The sequence below is a fragment of the Lepidochelys kempii genome, chromosome 14 (assembly GCF_965140265.1).
Source record: "Lepidochelys kempii isolate rLepKem1 chromosome 14, rLepKem1.hap2, whole genome shotgun sequence".
NCBI lineage: Eukaryota > Metazoa > Chordata > Testudines > Cheloniidae > Lepidochelys > Lepidochelys kempii.
Genome location: NC_133269.1, coordinates 1,336,109 through 1,356,005, shown reverse-complemented (window position 1 = coordinate 1,356,005; position 19,897 = coordinate 1,336,109). Strand labels below are relative to the sequence as shown.

At 62.6% G+C, this 19,897-nt stretch overlaps 1 protein-coding gene across 5 annotated transcripts; it reads left to right on the top strand.

Moving 5' to 3' along the window:
* The first annotated feature begins 892 nt into the window (after positions 1-892).
* On the top strand, positions 893-19,897 carry USP36 (ubiquitin specific peptidase 36). Of its 5 annotated transcripts, none has more exons than XM_073311820.1 (20): positions 893-998; positions 3,284-3,440; positions 4,403-4,707; positions 5,085-5,306; positions 6,877-6,987; positions 7,390-7,492; positions 8,451-8,518; positions 9,017-9,141; positions 9,590-9,672; positions 10,064-10,175; positions 10,515-10,655; positions 11,005-11,105; positions 11,459-11,597; positions 12,952-13,614; positions 14,347-14,477; positions 15,243-15,725; positions 16,135-16,349; positions 16,928-17,083; positions 17,445-17,560; positions 17,798-19,897. In XM_073311820.1, the coding sequence occupies exons 3-20, from the start codon at positions 4,449-4,451 to the stop codon at positions 17,927-17,929; spliced, it is 3,360 nt and encodes a 1,119-aa protein (XP_073167921.1). In that variant the 5' UTR covers positions 893-998; positions 3,284-3,440; positions 4,403-4,448; the 3' UTR covers positions 17,930-19,897. The 5 variants fall into 5 exon arrangements, with proteins under 5 accessions (XP_073167921.1, XP_073167923.1, XP_073167922.1 ...); XM_073311822.1 differs by lacking the exon at positions 893-998 and adding an exon at positions 2,948-3,086 and having other exon boundaries at positions 3,289-3,440; XM_073311821.1 differs by lacking the exon at positions 893-998 and adding an exon at positions 2,948-3,086.

The following is a 19,897-nucleotide window of genomic DNA, read 5'->3' as shown; positions in this document are numbered from 1 at the left end:
AAAGAACAGGAAACAAAGGGTAGGAATAAATGGTTATTTTTCAGGCTGGAGAGAGGTAAACAGTGGTGTCTCCCAAGGATCTCTACTTGGACCAGTGCTATTCAACATATTCATAAAGCAGACTGCAAAGAGTTGCTAAGGGATCTCTTTAACTGGGTTCCTGGGCGACAAAAGGCGGATGAAATTCAACGTTGATAAATGCGAAGTAATGCACATTGCAATACATCATCCCCTACACAGCCCTACACAGCGGTGGGGTCTGAATGAGCTGTCTCCGCTCAAGAACCGAGATCTTGGCGTCCCCGCGGATAGTTCTCGGGAAACGCCCACTCAGTGGCCAGCGGCCGTCAAAGAAGCGAAGAGCATGCTGGGGATCGTTAAGAAAGGGATGGAGAATAAGACAGAACATATCCCACGGGCCCTCTATAAACCCAGGGTGCGCCCACCCGTCAGCCGCAGCCTGCGGGGGGCCCGTCTCAGAAAGGAGACAGGACACGGGGCAGACTGCAGAGCCGGGAGCCCCCCGGAGGCGGGGTGCGGACAGGGTCAGCTCCAGGGGGTTTCCCACCCCGAGCCCCGCCTGCCCAAGCAAAAAAAGAAAAAAAAAGGGGGGGGGGGCCGGAACGCGGCCCCGGGAATTGTGCGCCCGAGCAGGGGCTTGCGGGCTGGTGCCGGGAGCCGGGCTGGGGGCGGAGCAGCGGGAGAAGAGCCGACCCGGGGGCGAGGGTGGAGGCACCGCGCCGGGCGGCCGGCGGAACTCCCTGCCGCGGGACTCCCGCTCGGGGCGGGGCTGCCGGCGGCGCGCGCGGCGGGCGGGGCGGGAGGAGGTGACGGGCCCGCGCGTCACGGGGCGGGGCCTGCGCGGTCCCCGCCCCTTAAGGGGGAGGCGGGGCGCGAGCGGGGCCTGGTGTCGGCCGTTCGCAGGCGCCTCCCCTTTAAGGCGCGGACACGTGTGCGGCGGGCCGGAGGCGCCCGGATGGTGCGGGAGGCCGGAGCAGGTAGCGGGGCCGCGCGGGGGGGCGCGGGGCCGCGCGGGGGAAACGCTCCGGCGACGCGCGTCCCTGCCCCGCCGGGTGCGCCCGATTCGGCCCCGCCGTGTGGACGCAGCCCCGGCGGCGGCGGGGGGGCTCGGGGGGGGCGGGCCAGGGCTGCGTGTGGGGGGAGGGGAAGAAGAGGGGAGCCAGGGGGGGGTGGGCCGGGGCTGCGTGTGGGGGGGGGAGGGGAAGAAGAGGGGAGCCTGGGGGGGAGGGGAAGAAGGGGGGGTGGGCCGGGGCTGCGTGTGGGGGGGGGGAGGGGAAGAAGAGGGGAGCCTGGGGGGGAGGGGAAGAAGGGGGGGTGGGCCGGGGGCTGCGTGTGGGGGGGGGAGGGGAAGAAGAGGGGAGCCTGGGGGGGAGGGGAAGAAGGGGGGGTGGGCCGGGGCTGCGTGGGGGGGGGGGAGGGGAAGAAGAGGGGAGCCTGGGGGGGAGGGGAAGAAGGGGGGGTGGGCCGGGGCTGCGTGTGGGGGGGGGAGGGGAAGAAGAGGGGAGCCTGGGGGGGAGGGGAAGAAGGGGGGGTGGGCCGGGGCTGCGTGTGGGGGGGGGAGGGGAAGAAGAGGGGAGCCTGGGGGGGCGGGCCGGGGCTGCGTGTGGGGGGGGGAGGGGAAGAAAGAAGAGGGGGGCAGGCCGGGGCTGCCTCCGGGGGGGGGGAGGGGAAGAAAGAAGAGGGGGGCAGGCCGGGGCTGCCTCCGGGGGGGGGGGGAGGGGAAGAAAGAAGAGGGGGGCAGGCCGGGGCTGCCTCCGGGGGGGGGGAGGGGAAGAAAGAAGAGGGGGGCAGGCCGGGGCTGCCTCCGGGGCGGGGAGGGGAAGAAAGAAGAGGGGGGCAGGCCGGGGCTGCCTCCGGGGGGGGGGAGGGGAAGAAAGAAGAGGGGGGCAGGCCGGGGCTGCCTCCGGGGGGGGGGAGGGGAAGAAAGAAGAGGGGGGCAGGCCGGGGCTGCCTCCGGGGGGGGGGAGGGGAAGAAAGAAGAGGGGGGCAGGCCGGGGCTGCCTCCGGGGGGGGGGAGGGGAAGAAAGAAGAGGGGGGCAGGCCGGGGCTGCCTCCGGGGGGGGGGAGGGGAAGAAAGAAGAGGGGGGCAGGCCGGGGCTGCCTCCGGGGGGGGGGAGGGGAAGAAAGAAGAGGGGGGCAGGCCGGGGCTGCCTCTGGGGGGGGGAGGGGAAGAAAGAAGAGGGGGCAGGCCGGGCTGCCTGTGGGGGGGGGAGGGGAAGAAAGAAGAGGGGGGCAGGCCGGGGCTGCCTCCGGGGGGGGGAGGGGAAGAAAGAAGAGGGGGGCGGGCCGGGGCTGCGTGTGGAGGGGGGAAAGAAGAGGGGGCAGGCCGGAGCTGCCTGTGGGGGGGGGAGGGGAAGAAAGAAGAGGGGGGCGGGCCGGGGCTGCGTGTGGGGGGGGGAAGAAGAGGGGGCAGGCCGGAGCTGCGGGCTGTGGGGGGAGGAGAGGAGGGCAGGCCAGGGATGCGTGGGGGGGAAGAAGAGGGGGGCAGGCCGGGGCTTGCCTGTGGGGGGGGAGGGGAAGAAAGAAGAGGGGGGCGGGCCGGGGCTGCGTGTGGGGGGGGGAAGAAGAGGGGGCAGGCCGGAGCTGCGGGCTGTGGGGGGAGGAGAGGAGGGCAGGCCAGGGATGCGTGGGGGGGAAGAAGAGGGGGGCAGGCCGGGGTTGCCTGTGGGGGGCGGGAGAGGAAGAAAGAAGAGGGGGGCAGGCCGGGGTTGCCTGTGGGGGGGGGGAGGGGAAGAAAGAAGAGGGGGGCAGGCTGGGGCTGCCTGTGGGGGGGGGAAGAAGGGGGGGAGGCCGAGGCTGCCTGTGGGGGGGGAGGGGAAGGGGGGGGAGGCCGAGGCTGCCTGTGGGGGGGGAGGGGAAGAAGGGGGGGAGGCCGAGGCTGTGTGTGAAGGGGGAGGGCAGGCCGGGGCTGTGTGTGTAGGGGGGGAGAAGAATGGGGCACGCCGGGGCTGCAGTCCGAGCCTGGCCTGGATGCAGACCCGTCAGTCGCACTGTCTGGGGTCACCCCTGGCATCCTCGATGCGGAGCCCAAGGACTGGCTGGGCATGGAGCCAGGGTGTCTCTGGGTGGGTGGTGGAGTTGTCTGCTGATGTGTGGGCACCCCGAGCTGTCAGTCACACCCCTCACTCCTCTTCCCTGTCCCGCCTCAGGCGTCCGGCTGGGATTGCCCCAGCGATTGCTCTTTGCATGGCTTGCTGCTGGAAGGGGGCTGGGGGAGTACTGGGGGGAGACAGCTGATCGTCCCTCGTGTTCTCTGCACCAGCACAGCGTCCTCGCTGGCTTATCGGCTGGAGAAGGGCTTCTGAATTCAAGGGCACGAGACACCACCTGGCTTCCTCTCTGCTGCCCATTCCTAGCCTGAGCGCTCGACCGCCAGGGCCGATGTTCCCGCGAGGGCTGGCTGAGTCCAAACTCTCCAGGTAAGGGCTGCGGATTCCTGTGTGTGACACCTCGCTGCAGCGATTGACCCTGGAGCTGCTCTTCGTGCTCTATGGGGATTGTCCAACTGAGCCACCTCGGCAGCACCCCTCTGCCCCAGCCAGGCAGGGCTGTGAGCGTGGGGCTGCTCAGAGGGACAGGGATTCTAATTAAATGCCAGCTGGGACTAGAATGGCCAATGCTTTCAAAGCAGACACCTGGCTGGGGGGTGGCCCCGGGGGGTGGGGTGGGGACTTTGGGCCCTGAGGCTGGGGGGGCAGGGGGAAGGAGGGAACCTTGGGCCCTGCAGTTGGGGGGGTGGACAGGTGGTGGTGGTGGGGGACCTTGGGCCCCATGACCTGGGGGATAGGCAAGCGGGGCGGGGTCACCTTGGACCCCACGGCAGGGGCTCTGCACTGCCATGCAGGAGCACAAGTTCGGTTTCCTCTTGTGAAGCCTGTACCAGTGGGGTGCTTAGTCCCGGGTGAGGAGGAGGGAGTACCTGCATCACTGGCCTGAGTAAAGGGGTGCTACTGGCTGCTCTTACGAGCCTTGTGGCACAAAGGGAGGGGACCCTCACATCTGGTCTGGGAGCAGGGTGTGGAGTGCCCTAGTGCTTATGGGACAAATGACGCATCTGTTTGCTCTTCCTGATTATTTAAACCCTGCCATCCTAGAGCCAATGTGCCATTCCTGGGCAGGCTGAGGAGATCCTTCCCATAGCCAGCCCAGTGGATGCACCTGATCAGGAGATGAAACTAATTCCCACTGCCACACTGCCCTCTGACAGTCTCTGAAGGCGGCTCTAACTGCCGTGCTGAGAGCTCTCGGGTTGCTTTGGGTGGTGGGCAGGCCAGGGTTACAGCACTGCCGAAACCACATGCCTGGAAAGGTCTCTGTGATCTGTGGCAGTTCCTGACTGGCCAACCTGCCCATCAGTCTCCCTTCTAACTCTCCTCTGTAGAGAGACGCTTCCCCGGCTAGTGAGCTGAGTCCACTCCCCCACAGTGATGCACCATGCGATAGTGGACAAGCTGAAGGAGGCTCTCAAGCCAGGCCGGAAGGACTCCACTGATGATGGTGATCTGGGCAAGCTCCTGGCGTCTTCAGCCAAGAAGATCCTGCTGCAGAAGATAGAGTTTGAACCGGCAAGCAAGAGCTTCTCCTACCAGCTGGAGACCCTGAAGGGCAAGTACGTTCTGCTGAACCCCAAGACGGAGAATGCCAGTCGCCAGAAGAGCTCTGATGAGGCCCAGATCAGGAAGCAGGGTACGTAGAGGGCTCTGGGGTTGGGAGCTGCTCCTCGTTCCAGTGTTTGTGTGTTTGACCCTGTTGAGATCTCTTTCCTTTAATGTCTGGGCTTGCCTACGCTACAGAGGCTGCAGTGACATAGCCGTGGCCCTGCAGCTCTGCCATTGTAGCACCTTGTGTAGCTGCTTCCTGCAGCACTGGAAGTGGTTTTTCCATTGCTGAAATTAATCCGCCCTTCCGAGAGCTGGGAGCCAGGTCAATGGAAGAATTCTTCTGTCGCTTTAACTACCGTCTGTGCCAGGGGCACTCAGGGTGTCACGTTTTCACATGCCTGAGAGCCGTACCTAGGTCAGTCTGACTTTTCTGTGTCTAAGTGACTCCTCTCTCTCTTGCAGGGAGTGACCATGCTTTGGGAGGCTCTGGGGACGGCGTCCCAGCTCCCCAGAAAGTTCTCTTCCCCATGGAGCGCCTGTCCATGAAATGGGAGCGGGTGTACAGGGTCGGAGCAGGACTCCACAACCTGGGCAACACCTGCTTCCTCAACTCCACTGTGCAATGTCTGACTTACACGCCGCCACTGGCAAACTACCTGCTGTCCAAGGAGCATAGCCGCAGCTGTGAGTGGGGAAAGGGCCAGCTGGCGCGGGGGCTCTGTACGGCTGAGCTGAGTGTCCCCACGGTGCTCAGTGGGTAGTGTGGCAAGCAGAAGCCTGGCTGAAACAGGGTTCTCAGGCATTTTCTCGGTGAATCTCCCTGCACATTGGCCTCTGGCACCTACATCGGAAAGTGCTGATTGGGGAAGGAGGCTTATGTATGAATTTCCCAAGGCCAGAAGGGACCTGGTCTGAGCTCCTGCATGACACAGGCCAAACACCATTACTCAGCCCCTCCTGCATCCATCCCAACCACTGAGCTGCTCTTCTTGTGTGTGGTGGGGGGTGAGGGGGTGTATAACTGACCTGTCTCTGCTTTACCCATCTACGTTCTTACATTGTGCCCACTGCCATGGTTTCTGGGAGCCTTCCTTTCGTTTCCCCTCTGTCTGTTCCCCCCTCTTGCCTGGCATGTGCTGTTCTCTGAGAAGATCCTCTCTCGCTGCCAGGCTCTTCCTCGGTTCCAGCTGCATTGCCAGTCTGTCTCGTTTTTACGGTGGACAGACGGGTGGACTGATAGCCGCAGTGGGGAACAAGGAGAGATGGCGCCAGCTGACCTGCTGGTGTTCTGCAGAGCAGTGCTTAGCAGCAGTGCCTGTTCCCGTCTCTGCGGGCTGTGGAGTCACTGCAGGCACCCCGGCAGAAGCAGGGAGGGTGCTGAGGCTGGAGCACAGTGCTCTGTATCGCTGGCTTTTGGGGGGTGCTGTGTGTGGCGTGTTTGGAAGGGACCATGCTGCCCAGGTGGAGGTGGCCATTGCCATGAGCCTCGACCCTGCAAGAAGCAGCTGATCTGAAGAGATGCCATGGTTGATGGTCACTTGTTAATGTGGATGGAGGGGTCTTGATGGCTTTGACGGCATGTCCTCACTGCAGAGTTAGCCTGGCTCTTCCTCAGGCCCCTGACCCAAGGACCTCACACCTGGGCTAGCTGGGGTGTCTGGGGCAATCAGCTAGAGCCGGAGAGCTGCATGATAACTGGCTCGCTTTGCCGGAAGGATGCAAGCCAAGTTAGTTGGGTGCTGATGGGCCCCCAGTGCCTTCCCCATGTTCCTGGCAGGATAGACAAGTTCTCCCACAACTCACTAGGGAAGACTCCTAGCGTGGTTCTGCATAGTGGAGCACAGAACTCATGCCTATGTCACCAGAAGTTCTAGGGACTCTCACAGGCAAGCACAGTGCCATAACTTGGGTGGGGCTTCGCAGTGTGGCAGCTCACACCCAGGCTAGGCTAGGCCAGTCACCTAAGTTAACTCTGCGGTGAAAGCCGAAGGGTGGCAGCCCCTGCTTTCGGTATAATGGCCTCCGCCGTGAGTGCTGGCCACCCAAACGCTGCCCAGTTGCCCGTGGGCACTCTGTGGCCGTGCAGGTGAGGCTGGAAACCTGCAGCTAGGGCTTGGTGCCCCGGGCTCTGCCTGTTAGAGGAGCGGGTGCCATGCAGGTTCTGCCTTCGCTCACTTGAATTGCGGAGAGCCGCGTGGCTTCTGCAGTGATATCTGTGCCTGACCCCCTTTCTCTCCTCCCCACTCTGCTGCAGGTCACCAAGGAGGCTTTTGCATGATGTGTATTATGCAGAATCACATGATCCAAGCTTTTGCCAACAGCGGCAATGCAATCAAGCCGGTGTCCTTCATCAGAGATCTCAAAAGTAAGAACACGAGCCCTCCCTTCCACTCCGGGCAGCGAGGGGCCTCCCTTCACCTGGTGCTGCTGGGAGAGGTGACGAGTGCACTTGGGAGGCTTTCTCTGCTTGAGCCCAAGGCCTGCATCTCTCACTGTCTCCTTGCAGGGACTCACTAAAGCAACATGGCTCTGTATCGGGCATGTGGGTCACTAGCCCAGCCCTGTGGCTGTGCCCTTGGCTGCGGTGCCCCTTCATTTGCAGCCCTGGGGACAGTAAGAGCCAGGTGCTAGCTTAACTGGACTGATGGTCTGGCCTCCAAGTGGCAGCATTCCTGTTTGAAGGAGGGGATCGTTTCGCTGTCCCTGTCCTGTGTTCAGGGGCCGAGGGCTAGGCAGCTGGCTGACTTGTTTCTCTCCCCTCTTGCAGAGATCGCTCGGCACTTCCGCTTTGGCAGCCAGGAGGATGCGCATGAGTTTCTGCGCTACACCATCGATGCCATGCAGAAGGCCTGCCTGAACGGCTACACCAAGTAGGTGGTGTCTGTGCGGAGCCCCAGATTTACCCCTTTGCCCCTGGACTGAAGGAGGGGGTTGTCCCCTCAGCCAGGCAATGAAAGCCCAATCCCTGTGCTCTGAGAGAGCAGGAGCAGCTGGGGACTGTATGGGGCAAGCATAGTGCAACGCGGGGCATGCTTTGCTGCCCGTGGCGCAGCTGCTCCTGGGTGCTGGGGAGAAGCGTTCTGGTGTGCCAGCCCCACCATGCCTTGGAGCCCCAGGATCCAGACTGCTCCTCCCCAGGCCCCTTGGAACTTGGCAGCTCCACAACCTTCAGGCCTCTGGGCCGGAGGGTGCCTGCCTGCCACTGCCTCTTTCCTTGTTCAGTGGGCCCGGCGGGCAGGTGTCCCTTGGCACACTGGGGCAGGTCATGGATGTGGAGTCCCTGTTGGTGTCGAGAGAATCTAGGCACAGTCACTGAGCTGGGTCCTGGTTTCAGATCCCTCCCCCACCGCGCATTCTTTCCAGTCCCTTCCTGGAGGTACGTCTCCACGGCCATTTTCACCAGCACCGCGCAGCTGGCCTCACCGCACACTGATTGTCCTGGAAAAGCGAAAGGTGCATTTGCAGGACCCAAGGCCGGCGTCAGTCTCTCGAGGTGCCTGTCCCCGTGCTATCTGCCTGGAGTGGGGCTGGTGGACCAAGCTGCATCATGCTTGGGGACAGCCCTGTGGGCAGGTGGCTCAGGGCTGAGATGTAGGCCTCTCCTGTGCAGTTTTGAGGGGACTGGATATGGCTCCTGCATCCTCAGCACCTTGTTGCACTAACACAGAGGTGTCTGAGCTGTCCCCGAATCCAGCAGACTTGGCAGCATGGGTAGCCAGGCCTCCCAGCCTGGATCCTGCTTGTGGGGGCTGCGGCCCGGGAAGCCTGGCTCAGAGGGAAAGGGGCGTAGTGGAGGGGGCTGTGCAAGACCAGCTGCTTGTCTCGTAGGTTGGATCGTCAGACTCAGGCTACAACTCTGGTTCATCAGATCTTTGGCGGTTACCTGCGGTCCCGTGGTGAGTGCAGGTTGTGGGGCACCTTGTCCTTGGGGCCCAGAGAGACCTGAGCCTCCCTGGCAGCTTCCTCTCAAGGGCCCGTTCAATTTCCTGGGGACCCCAGCCCAAGGTGCTGCAGTGGGGAAATATTACACACTGTCTCCCCCAGGCTGCCGGTTCCTGTGCGCGTGGGGCCTGAGCTGCACAGAAAGCTCCTGGCCAGGCTGGCTCTGAGGGCTCCCTGACGCCCAGCGAGGGTGCAGACGTGTCCGCAGCACTGCCTGGTTCAAGGCCACCCAGCTCCAGCCACTCTGCTTCCAGCACTTGCACGGACAGTGCTGCTGCTTCTGGTTGGGCAGAGGGAGTTAGCAGAGAGCCTGGCTCTGGTGTCCTGCTGCTTCCTCCCTGGGCCCGGATCCAGGGCGGGGAGAAGTCCCTCAGGGACATGTGGTGGTGTCAGCTGTTCCTGGCTTCCACTCTCTGGTACAGTTGGATCATTGCTCTCTGCTTCCCTTGCAGTGAAGTGTTCGGTGTGCAAGAGCGTCTCGGATACCTACGACCCCTACCTGGACGTGGCTTTGGAGATCCGGGTAGAGGCGCCCTCGCCGGCGGGGGGAACGGGGCACATGAAGGCTTGGGTAGAGGTGGAGCCGGGTTCAGGGAGGCTGCTCGTGGGGGACGAGTCGGCCCAGCATGGAGGAATAGTGCGGGGGTGTGGCTCTCCCCTGCAGCTGGGCAGTCTGCCTGCTAGCCTGGGCCTGGGCCGAGAACGCCAGTCACGCTGAATTCTGGCCGTGAGCCGTTGGCTGGGTGCAGTCCCATGGCAACCCTCACCAACCTCCTCCCAGGGGGTGAGGGTATGTTGCCGCTGGACTCCCAGTTAGCGCCTGTGCAAGCGGTCCCCTTGTGTGCTGGGGGGCAGTCAGCCTGAGTGGCTGCGGGGTGACACGGTCACCAGGCTCACCCTCTCTGGCCTTGGACCCAGACTAGTGCCCCAGGGTATCTGCTAGCTGTAGTGCCCCGTGGTGCTGGCGGGCATTCGTTCCTCGGGGGGCAGGACCGCCGCCCTCTAACTCCCCGTTGTCGTTGCAGCAAGCCGCAAACATAGTGCGAGCGTTGGACCTGTTTGTGAGACCAGACATGCTGAGCGGGGAGAACGCCTACATGTGTGCCAAGTGAGTCGCTGCCCATGCTGGGGCCTGCTGGCTGCGGGCGGGCGGGGAGCGAGCTCCCGGGGGCTGCGCTGCAGCCTGGCACGACGGCCTCTCTCCTCTCCGCTCTGCCTGGGGGCCTTGGCTCCTGATGCCAGCCCAGACTGAGCTCGGACCAGGTGTGATGCCTGGCTGTGCAGCGCCATGTGCCGCAGCAGGGCTCCAGGGGCATCAGTTCACGCCCCCTGTTCCTTGACTCCTTGCCCGCCAGTGCGCGGGAGGGGTCCCAGCCCTCCTTGCTGCCCTGCCTCGGGGCAATGCTGACGCAGGGCCCTGCCAGGGTGGCTGTCACAGGAGCCAAGGCTAGGGGCAGGAGTGGCATGATGGTGCAAGCTCACCCCTCTCTTCTGTGCAGATGCAAGAGGAAGGTGCCCGCCACAAAGCGCTTCACCATCCACCGTGCCTCCAACGTCCTCACGCTGTCCCTCAAGCGCTTCGCCAACTTCAGTGGAGGTAAAATCACCAAGGTGGGTGCCTGCGCGGGGATGTCCTGGGGAGCAGGGCTGGAGAGGGCGTGGCTGGCATGGGGCGTAGTGCCGGGCCTCCTAGCCAGACCTCTGCCCCTGCACTTCAACCCTGGCCTGCGGCCCTCCTGACCACTTCGGGGCGCCCCCTGTTGCATTGTGGGGTGCTTGCGCCATGCAGGCGGCGGGTGACTCCTGTAATGGGTCTTGGGTAGCTGATGCTGGTGGCCCCCTCCCACCAAGGGGACTCCAAAGCAGCATGGGCACCCTAGGCCAGAGATCTGTCTCCTGAGCTGGACAAGTCCCGGGGGCGGGTTCCCTGATGCCGGTCTCTCCTTGCAGGATGTGGGGTACCCTGAGTTCCTGAACATTCGTCCCTACATGTCCCAGAGCAATGGCGACCCGGTCACGTATGGCTTGTATGCAGTGCTGGTCCATTCGGGGTACAGCTGCCATGCGGGGCACTACTACTGCTACGTGAAGGTGAGGCCCCCCCCAGGGGAGTCGCTCCAGGGCCACCGGGGGGTGGCGCCCTGAGTGTGCACCTGGGCGCCCAACGATGGTGCTGGGTGGCCCTGCTGGATGGTGGGTGCTGTCTCACCCCAGCTCCCTGCTGCTGCCCTGGGCAGCCTGCCGCGCTCTGTCCCTAGCCGTGCCCCGGCCGCTGAGGTGCTGGGGCATTCCCTGCTCTGGGTTTCTGGGAGGCAGTGCTGGGGAGTGCTGCCCCAGAGCAGAGGCCAGGGGAGGGATTCCTGGCACCCCCAGACGCTCCAGCCTTTCCTGGCTCTGGGCGGGGTCTCTGCCACTATCTATTGCACTCCATCTCCCCCAGGCCAGTAACGGGCAGTGGTACCAGATGAACGACTCCCTCGTCCACTCCAGCAACATCAAGGTCGTCCTCAACCAGCAGGCCTATGTGCTGTTCTACTTAAGGTATGCGAGTCGCCGTCTGCTGCGGGCAGCTATTCCCCCTCTGGCCCCAGGGATCCCCGGCTTCTCGCTCCAAGAGTTGCTTCCCTGGGAGGGCTAGAGACGTGCACCTAGCAGGGATGGTTCAGCAGCTCCAGCTGGGCTGGCACATGGCTGCTGGCCTGTCCCCAGGGCTCCTTCCGGCCTTGGCTGGGATTGAGGGCTCTAGCTGTGGTTCTGTGATGGCTCCTGATGGACACATGGCCCTGCACCAAGCCCCCTCCCCCATGGCACTTGTTTCCTCAGCATTTCCCCTGGTCCCAAGCCACCAACCCCCTGCCTCCTCTGACTCCACGTATTTCTCTCTCCTTGGCCAGAATCCCAAGCTCTAGGAAGAGCCCTGAGGGGCCCATTGCCAAGACTGCCTCTGCCCTGCCTGGCCGAGCCGGCGTAGTCTCTGACCAGATCAAGAAAACCGTAGCCAATGGGCTGCTCTCCTCGCCACTGGCTGGCAAGGTAAGTGTCCAGGTCTTGTGCCAGAGACTCCCGAAGCATGGGGCTGCAGCTGTCCCTGCTGCTGAGTGGGAGAGGGGTCCTGGCTCGGGGGAGAGGGCTCTGACTCGCTGCCATAGGGCCTAGGATGCTGCAGGCATGCAGGGATGTTCATGGCCTCTGCCTGTGTGAAGCCACTTGAGTGAGTGGCACATGCTCCTCCGAGGTTCCTTGCTCGACCTAGGGGAATGTGTCTTGGCACGTGACAGAGGGCAGTGGGGGGGCCTGCACAGCCCAGAACATGCTGTGACGGGTTGGACCCCTCCATCCGGGATGCCACCTGACGTACTGGGGTTTCACTGAGCCTCTCCTGCTCCACCAGCCTGGATTCCCTCTCCCTGTTTTGCTGAATTAGGCTCTCTGGCCTCTTGCAGCGCACACACACAGGTAGGGCCACACCCAGCTGCAGACGCAGACTGAAGTCAGCTCTGTGTGAGAGGACTCCCCCAGCACCCACAGGCACACCCCTTTTGGGAGATAAACCCAAAATAATACTGTATTGAAAGATCTGCACAGCGCAAGCTCATAAAAATTCACCTTCTTCCTCAATGTGGAGAGAGATGTGCACAGCTTCTTGCCCCCCTGCCCCTCCACCCCCAGTATGAATTGCAGAAACTGGGTTATGTTATAAAGAAGAAATAAATTTACCTACAAAAGGTAAATTTTAAGTGCCTATCAGAGATAGCAAACAGATCAAAGCAGATTACCTTAGTAAATAAAAACTGCAAACTGAGCTTAATACACTAGATAGGTAAGATATAAATTAGCAAATTCTCACCCTAAGTGATAAATAGGCTGGCAGATTCTTAAGGCACAAGTTGCCTTGGCTTTTCCAGGTTTTCATATGCAGGCTAAAGATCCTTCTAGCCTGAGACCATCACTTCCCACAGTTCAGTCCTGGCCTCTCAGGTGTTTTCAGGAGTGTTGTTGTAGGGAGAGTGAGGTCCCCTTATGATGTCATTGTCCCCCTTTTATATCTTCTATGGGGGTGTTTTCAACGTCAGGACATGTTTCAGTAACACATACTTAGCCAAACTTCATAACTTCACATACGACGATCTTTCATTGGGTGGTGTGCGCTCTTACTGTCTAGCAGATGAAGACTTTTAGAATGATACCTCACAAGACATACGTTGTATAAGACATATCCTAATTAGATGACAGTGGTGAATATTGGGGTGTCAAGGTGTAACACGCCTCTTCGCCTGCGGTGGGGGCTAGGGCTGGCCATATCCTGCAGCCAACTATGCTCTGGAGCAGGACGTAGCTCGTGGCTCCCTGAATCACCCCCTAACTTGATTCCTCTGGCTTTGCCTAGAGACCAGACGGGGCGCCTGGGAAGAAGCTCCAGGCAGCGGAAGAGGCCGGGATCCCTGTGGCCCGGGGTGTGTTTGAGGCCGGGCCCAAGCTGCAGAATGGGACCGCTCAGGCTAAGCCCCCTGCTGGGTTCCCCTCGCCCAGACTGGCTGCCAGAGCCATGCACATGGCAGCTGTGTTCTCGGATGAGCTAGCCAGGAGGCCCAAGAAGCCACTTGCTGTGTCCCAGGGCTTCTGTGACACCAGTGAAGTGAGCAGGGCCAAAGCCGAGGTCCCCAAGCAGAGCTCCTGGGAGAGCAAGGAGTCTCCATCACCCACCTCGCCCAGGCCCCAGGTGGAGCCAGCTGCACCCAGCCAAGAGCCCAGAGGCAGCGGGGAGGGCACTGAGCCGCGGAGGAAGGACTCCTGCAGCAGCAGCTCTTCCAGCCCAGCGCGCTTGGCCAAGGGACCCCCGCAGGCTAAGAACGGAGCCAACGGCTTCTGCGCCTCTCAGGAAACGGAGTACGGTCCAGCCACGTCCTCAGAGCAGGAAGCCAAGCACCCCGGCTCGGAGGACCCCCAGGTGGCGAAATTAAAATCCCTGCTGCTGGCTGGTGCCACCCTGGATGTGAGCAGCACCATGTCGCCCCCGCCTGCCAAGAAGCTGGCCCTTTCTGCTAAGAAGGTGGGTCTGGGGTTGTATTTGAGAGCCACGCTAGTCATGCCCGCTCCCTGTGGGCATGACGTCTGGGCCCAGGGGTTGCAGGAAAATCCCTCCCCACCAGCTCATATGGGGGATTGCTGCTGGGGTGTGGGCCTGTTTTGGCCTCCGGCTTATTGGGCAGCCTGGAGAGCACAATGTCACTTACCCACCTGCCCCCAGGGCTACCGGATCCACATGTGATGGGCTTTGCCCCTGGGCGAGGAGCGGAAGGGAGCAGTTCCTGGGTGGGCTGTCAGTCCCATGTGACTTGCCATGACCTCGCCCTGCGGTGGGGGCCTCCTCAGCCCTCCCCAGGGACCAACCAGGCCCGCTACCGATCCTGCCTTCTGGGCTGGTTGGAGCTGGCAGTGCCATGGGAGGATGCCGCAGCTGGGAGCATGCGCTGCCCGCCCTCCTGTGGCTCCTGGGAACCCTTCGCTCTGCAGGGCCAGGCTCCCGCTAGAGCTCTGTTCCAGTGCTGGGCTCAGCCCACAGCCTTGTGTTAGGATTTCGGTTTAAATTTCCTTCCTTCCTCGCTTCCTTTGTGTTTCTAACTGAGAACACTTTTCTGATTCTTCTTCTCCCACCCCCCGCTCCCCCCTGTCTGTGTCCGTCCCCCTCCCCTTCTCTGGGCTCCCCTTTTTGTTTTCCCCTCTTGGCTCATGGAAACGTCTCTTTAGACCACCAAGTTTTTATTTATGTCGATAACTGCAGGGCAGCACCCCGCGGAGGGCGAGCGGAAGTGACCGCCACACGCCACCCCGCCCAGCCTTTGCCGACCACACCTCCCCCATGAGCACCACCCACCCTGCCTCCACCTCTCCCTGGCCTCTCGGCAAGTCCAGGTAAGCCATGCAGACGCCCCAGCAGCGTCCCCAGAGCCTCCCTCCCCCTGTGGTGAGTGGGATCCTCGTCTGCTCCACTGGTGGACTCTGCAATGTGGCCGTCAAGGGAACGCGTCCGCCCAAGGCAGTGCAGCGCCTCTGAATTGCAGGGCTGGGTCTGCTCCCTAACTCCTCCTCTGACAGGCGTGGGCACGGGCACGTGGACCAGAGCGGGTCTGGCCAGTGCAGGGCTTTCCCTGGTTTAGGAGCCTGGGGAAGCTGGTGTCCAGAGGCTGGGCAGGAGTCAGTGTCTGGGGGCCATGCGCGACTGAGCCTGTGGGCTGTTAGGTGTCTCTGGCAGGGCCACAGGGATCCCACACGTGCTGGGCAGCGTGGCAGCTGCTCCCGCTCCCTGGAGGCATGGGCCCTCCTGCCACACCAGCCGTGCTGCACCTGCTTTGCTGGGGGCTCTAGGCCCTGTGAAATGTCCAATCCGCTGTCAGCGGGTGCCGGCCGCCCTGGCATTCTGCTTGTGCCCCACGGACCCACGTTCACGTGCTCTGACGTATCTGCCTTGAACGGCCTCTTCCCTCCTGGGGTCCCCGGCTGTGCTGTCTCGTACCAGCCACCTCTTCCACCTGTCTGCTGAGCTGCTGGCTTGCCAAGGCAGGGGTCTCTCTGCGACTGCTCACAGCTGAGACTCCTGGGCTGGGGGAGGGGTTGCCCTCTGGACAGGCCCCCGGGCCATGTTAGCATGTCTCTGTCTCTCTCTCCCTCTCCCCCTAGGGTGCTCTCATCTGCTCCCAAATCACCACTTCCTCGGAGGCCGGCCTGCAGCCCCAGCCCAAACTCTCAGCTCCTGGCCAGCAGCCAGCCCACCCACCCTTCACACCCAGGCAGGGAGAAGGAGGCCAGCCAGGCCCTGCCCAGCTCCTCCAAAAAGAGACGAAAGCAGCATGTTGAGGTGGAGAGCGTCCCCCGTGGCCTGGGCCCAGCAGGTGCTAGCGGCGAGGGGGCCGGGCTCGCCAGCCCCCCCCGGAAGAGGCGGTACCTGGAGGAGGGTGAGCGTGAGGAGGCTGCGGCCAGGAAGTCAGGCAGCGGGAAGAGAGAGGGGCTGGGCCGTGGGGACCTGGAGTGGGAGCGCAGGCATCGAGCCGCAGGCTCCAGCTGCCACATGGGCACTGGGCCCATCACCCCCCGGAAGAGGAGGAGGAAGAGATTGCGGCAGCTGGAGGAAGATCGCAGTCCCGGCACATCTCCCTTGGGCAGGTGAGGGGGTGGGGGGCAGACCCTGGCCTTGCAGGAGCTGTGGAGTGTGGGCCTGGCAGCTCAGCCCTGTGGGGAGTAAGGGCCTGTGCTGGCTGTATGGAGTGCCCTGAGCCCTTCGTCTCTCTGCAGTGAACCCAGCCTGGGTCCTGGCCCACTGAAGCCAGTTGACCCTTTCCCTGCCCCTTGGCTCTGCCTGGCAGGAGAGCCCTGTGTGCAGCTGCTAGCCTGTGGCAGGAGCTCTGACGTTAGGGGCTCCTGGACCCTCAGGAGGGGTCAGGTGTGGCTCCCGTGCAGGGCAAGCCAGAGATCTTGGGCAGGCTCCTCTCTTGGGCCTGGGGTGAGGCTGTTGCATAATGGCGACTCCTGCCGCCTCCCTGGCGCCAGTCTGAGCCTGGGTCTAAATTCACAGCAGCTGCTCCGGGAAGGGTGAGGCTGCGACCCTGGCGTCTGGGGCAGGAGAGCTCCGCAGCGCGAAGCAGCAGCAGCAGCGAGGTTTGGAGGTGGACGATGGCGAGATTGAGCATCGGAAGTGCAAGCGGAGGGAGAGCCCCAGCAGCCCGGCCTCCAAGCCCAGCTCTGAGCAGGCAGCTGTGAATGGGCTCCACACAAGAGTCAGCACTCCAGGTACTGCTGCTGCACAGGTGTGTCCTGGGCTGGGCGTGTGCTCTCCTAGCCGGTGCCTGGCTCATAGCAGTGCCTGTGGCAGATGGAGGGGGGCGCTGGGCTGCTCTCCCTCTGCCCCCAGAAAAACCATTCAGCTTCTGCCCATCCCTCCTGCCCCACAGGCCCCAGTTCTAGGCCACTGATCACACCCAGAAACTCCTACTGCTGGCTCGGCTGCTAGGGCTCTTGTTGGCTGCATCCTGTGCCCGTCGCTGGGGAGATGACCATGCCCCTCACTTCTGGGCTGTCAGGTGGTGATTTTGGGGAGGGGAAAGCTGGTATGCCCTGTGCCTGGCTGGCTGTGTGTGTGGGTCGGGCGGGGGATCTCTAGGGGGCCTGACTCTGCCTGTAAGATGAAGATTTCCTCTCGGCCAGCTATGCGAGGCCAGGGCCCTGCAGAGCCTGGGCTGGCTGGGCCGGCTTAGCGCTCCGGCCATGGACTCACCCTTTCAGAACAAGAGGTGGCTCAAGACACGGGCCCCACAGTGTGGCTCAAGGTGAGCTGCGTCTGCATGCTCACCCCTCCCTGGTCTCCACAGTGGCAGTGTGCATCTGGGACAGCCAGGTCAGAGATGGGTCCACCCGCAGCCCGGAGAAGGGGCGGGGCACTGGGACAGCATGGCAGAGCCAGGAGGCGGCCAGCGTGGTGCAGGAGCTGCTCAGGAATTCCTCTGATAAAGCGTATGGGAAGCAAGGTAATGTCCCCGCACTAGGCTGCTGTCCTGGTGGCCGTGCGCACGGGGGAGCCCCGGTGCAGAGCGCACCGGGCCAAGACTGCAGGGTAACAGTATGGCCCCGCTGCGCTATGGGGCCTGAGCCTTCCCACTTGGCGCTGCAAAGAGGACTGCTGCAAAGAACCCTCTGGAGGCTGGTCCATGCAGCCAGAGGCGGGGCAGGGGATGTGTCTTGCACTGAGGCCAGCAAAGCCCTCCAGGTGGTCACTGGAACTCCCTGTCCACAGGCCCCAGCTCAGCCAAGAGGCGCTGGTGGGTCGAGCAGGCTGGCGCTGTGCACTGGTGTGGCCCGCCGTCGCTGATGGGCAACTCTGCTTTGCAGTGCTGACGTGGGAGGGCGAGATCTCTGCCATTAGCCAGGACGCCCTTCAGGACATGGCGTGGGCCCGGAGTGCGAGAGTCACAGACGACTGGGACGAGGACTTCGACAGTGGCAAGGTGAGGAGCTGGGCACTGGCAGGAGCGGAGCCGTGTGGCTCGTGGCCGGGGCCCTGATCCTGTTGGGGGAGGGAGTGATTGGACTTGGTCTCGGGAACTGATCCCTTCCTTGGGCTCCTGCCTCCTTCCTGGCATGCTCCCTCTAGGAGCCAGCCCGGAGGGGGGGTGAGGGTGCGCAGCCAGGTCTGACCTGGAGCCCCTTCGCTTCACGCTGCTGTGGGCTCTGCTCTCGTCCAGGTGAAGAAGAGTAAAAAGGCCAAGCGGGACCGGAGGAGACGCGTCAATGCCTTCCAGAAACTGCAGAGCAGGCGCAACTTCTGGTCTGTGACTCACCCCGCCAAGGTGGCCAGCCTGAGCTACCGGCTCTGAGGCCAGGGCGCCCAGCTGGAGCTTGCCGTTCAGGCCTGGCGTTCGTGGGCCAGGGGGCAGAGTGGCCCGACCCTGCCGTGCTCGTCCCCTCCCAGCTGACTCGCCCTGCTGCATCCTCTCCAGAGCCAGGCTGAGGGCCCTGGTGTGTGACAGGCCTGGGCCGTGCTGGCGTTCAGCCTCTTTTGCAGGGTGGGAGTGGGGCTCCATGGAACAGGGGCTGGTTCTTGGATGTTGGGGAAGGTTGAGACTCGCCGAGCTGATGCTGCTGGAGTGTAGCTAAGTTGGCTGGTTCACGTGCTTTAAGTCCCCCTCGTTCCGCCATGGCCAGTGCCAAGGAGCATCATGGGGGCGCTGATGCCTTCGCCCCCAGCAGGTAGCTGAGGAAGGGCCTCTTAGGGCATGTCCCATAGCCAAGGCTGAGATGCAGAGCATACCCTGCTCCTGATTGCCACAGCCCCTGGGTGACTCCTCCACTCCCCTGCTTCTGGCACTGGGGCTGGCCAGCAGCCTGCCTTGTGCCCAGCCGAGCTCCTCCCTTTGCCTGGGGAGCCTTGTGACCACGCTGCTGTCACACGCTGTCTAATGGGGCAGCTATTCCCCTGCTGCACTGGCCCCAGGACTGCAGCACGGTGCTGGGATTGCGTCCAGCCCGGTGTTTCTGGGCAGGGAAGTGACTGTCGATGGCGCTTTATCACTGCTGCGCCCCGGTCTCGGCTGGGGCCTGTACAGCCAGGTGCACACGTGGCTGCGGGGCTGGCAGCTGGCACTGCTCTGCCTTGCAAACATCAGCCCTGCTCATGGGGCTCTGAGGCTGCTGCCTAGGGCAGTTTTCTGTTAATTCCTCCCCTGTACCCCCAATCTCCTCTCCACCCCGCCCTCCCTCGAGCTGCTTCTGCCTGGGTCCCTGGGCAGAGGGAGTAATGGGCTCATACAGGCCTACTTCAGCTCAACCAACTGCTCTCATGGGTGAGCGTCACCCCCATCCAGCTTGGCCTCCTGTCCTGGGTTCCCTCTGTCTAGCTGGGGACATGGCCCCAGCAGAACCAGGCTGTTGCCAGAGTGGGAGAAGGGGGCCATCCCCTGCCACAGCTTGGTCCAGCTGTGTGCATCCCTGCACAGAGATCAGCTGTTGGCTTGAGCTGCTAGCCCCCAGCACGCCTGCCTTGACTTCACTCTGTTTGGCTTCCCCCGGTAGTGCCCGGTTCGTCTTGCTGAGGGTGTGCTCCCTGTTCTCTGGGGAGGGGATGCTGCTGGGCCAGGAGCAGATGGGGGGTGGGGGGAGAGGGGTCTCTGCTGGGCTAATGGCTGTTGTGGGGGCTGTGGGAAGATCTCCTGGGGGCACTGCTGCTTCACTAGAGAGGCTGCTTTCACCCATCTGCTGCTGCATGTCCATGTCTGCCTGGTACCTCTAAACTGCATTCCCTGCACCACTGCCCCTCTGCCAAACCTCCCTGCTGTGCGAGTCCCAGGAAAAGAATGTTCTCCAGGTCTTCCATGGGCAGGGCCCTGCTCTCCCCCCTGCTCCCTAGGAGCCTGAGAGCTGTCATGCATTATCTTCTAAATACCTGTTAACCTTTTTGCATCCTGCTGTCAGCCAAACAGGCCAGGTGAAGGGGTTAATGGCTGCAAATCATTTCATTATCTCAGATGTGTACATATATCAAAGCCTGTTTAATGGCCGTTACAGCTAGGATTTGCGTTTATTTAAATTTTCAACTTAGTCAAGGGGAGAAAAGCCAGCGTGAGACTCTGTCCCCTTCCCCAGGGGAGATTTCCCTCTTACAGTGGGGATTATTCTGACATCTTGTACAGTTTGCTGATCGACGGTTCCATAATCTCAATGTATATGTGTGTAGATACCGGGAGCTGATCTGTACATGGTTGTATTTTGCACCTCCTGCTGGGGACAATGCAGTAACCTCAGTTATTGCCAAGATCATGGTGCAATAAAGTAACCAGTTTTGAGTC

Coding starts and splice junctions, on each gene's coding strand:
- USP36 (XM_073311820.1), top strand. CDS start 4,449: ATGCACCATGCGATAGTGGACAAGCTGAAGGAGGCTCTCAAGCCAGGC. Junction 8,519..9,016: donor CGGTTACCTGCGGTCCCGTG/GTGAGTGCAGGT, acceptor CTTCCCTTGCAG/TGAAGTGTTCGGTGTGCAAG. Junction 9,142..9,589: donor ACATGAAGGCTTGGGTAGAG/GTGGAGCCGGGT, acceptor TTGTCGTTGCAG/CAAGCCGCAAACATAGTGCG.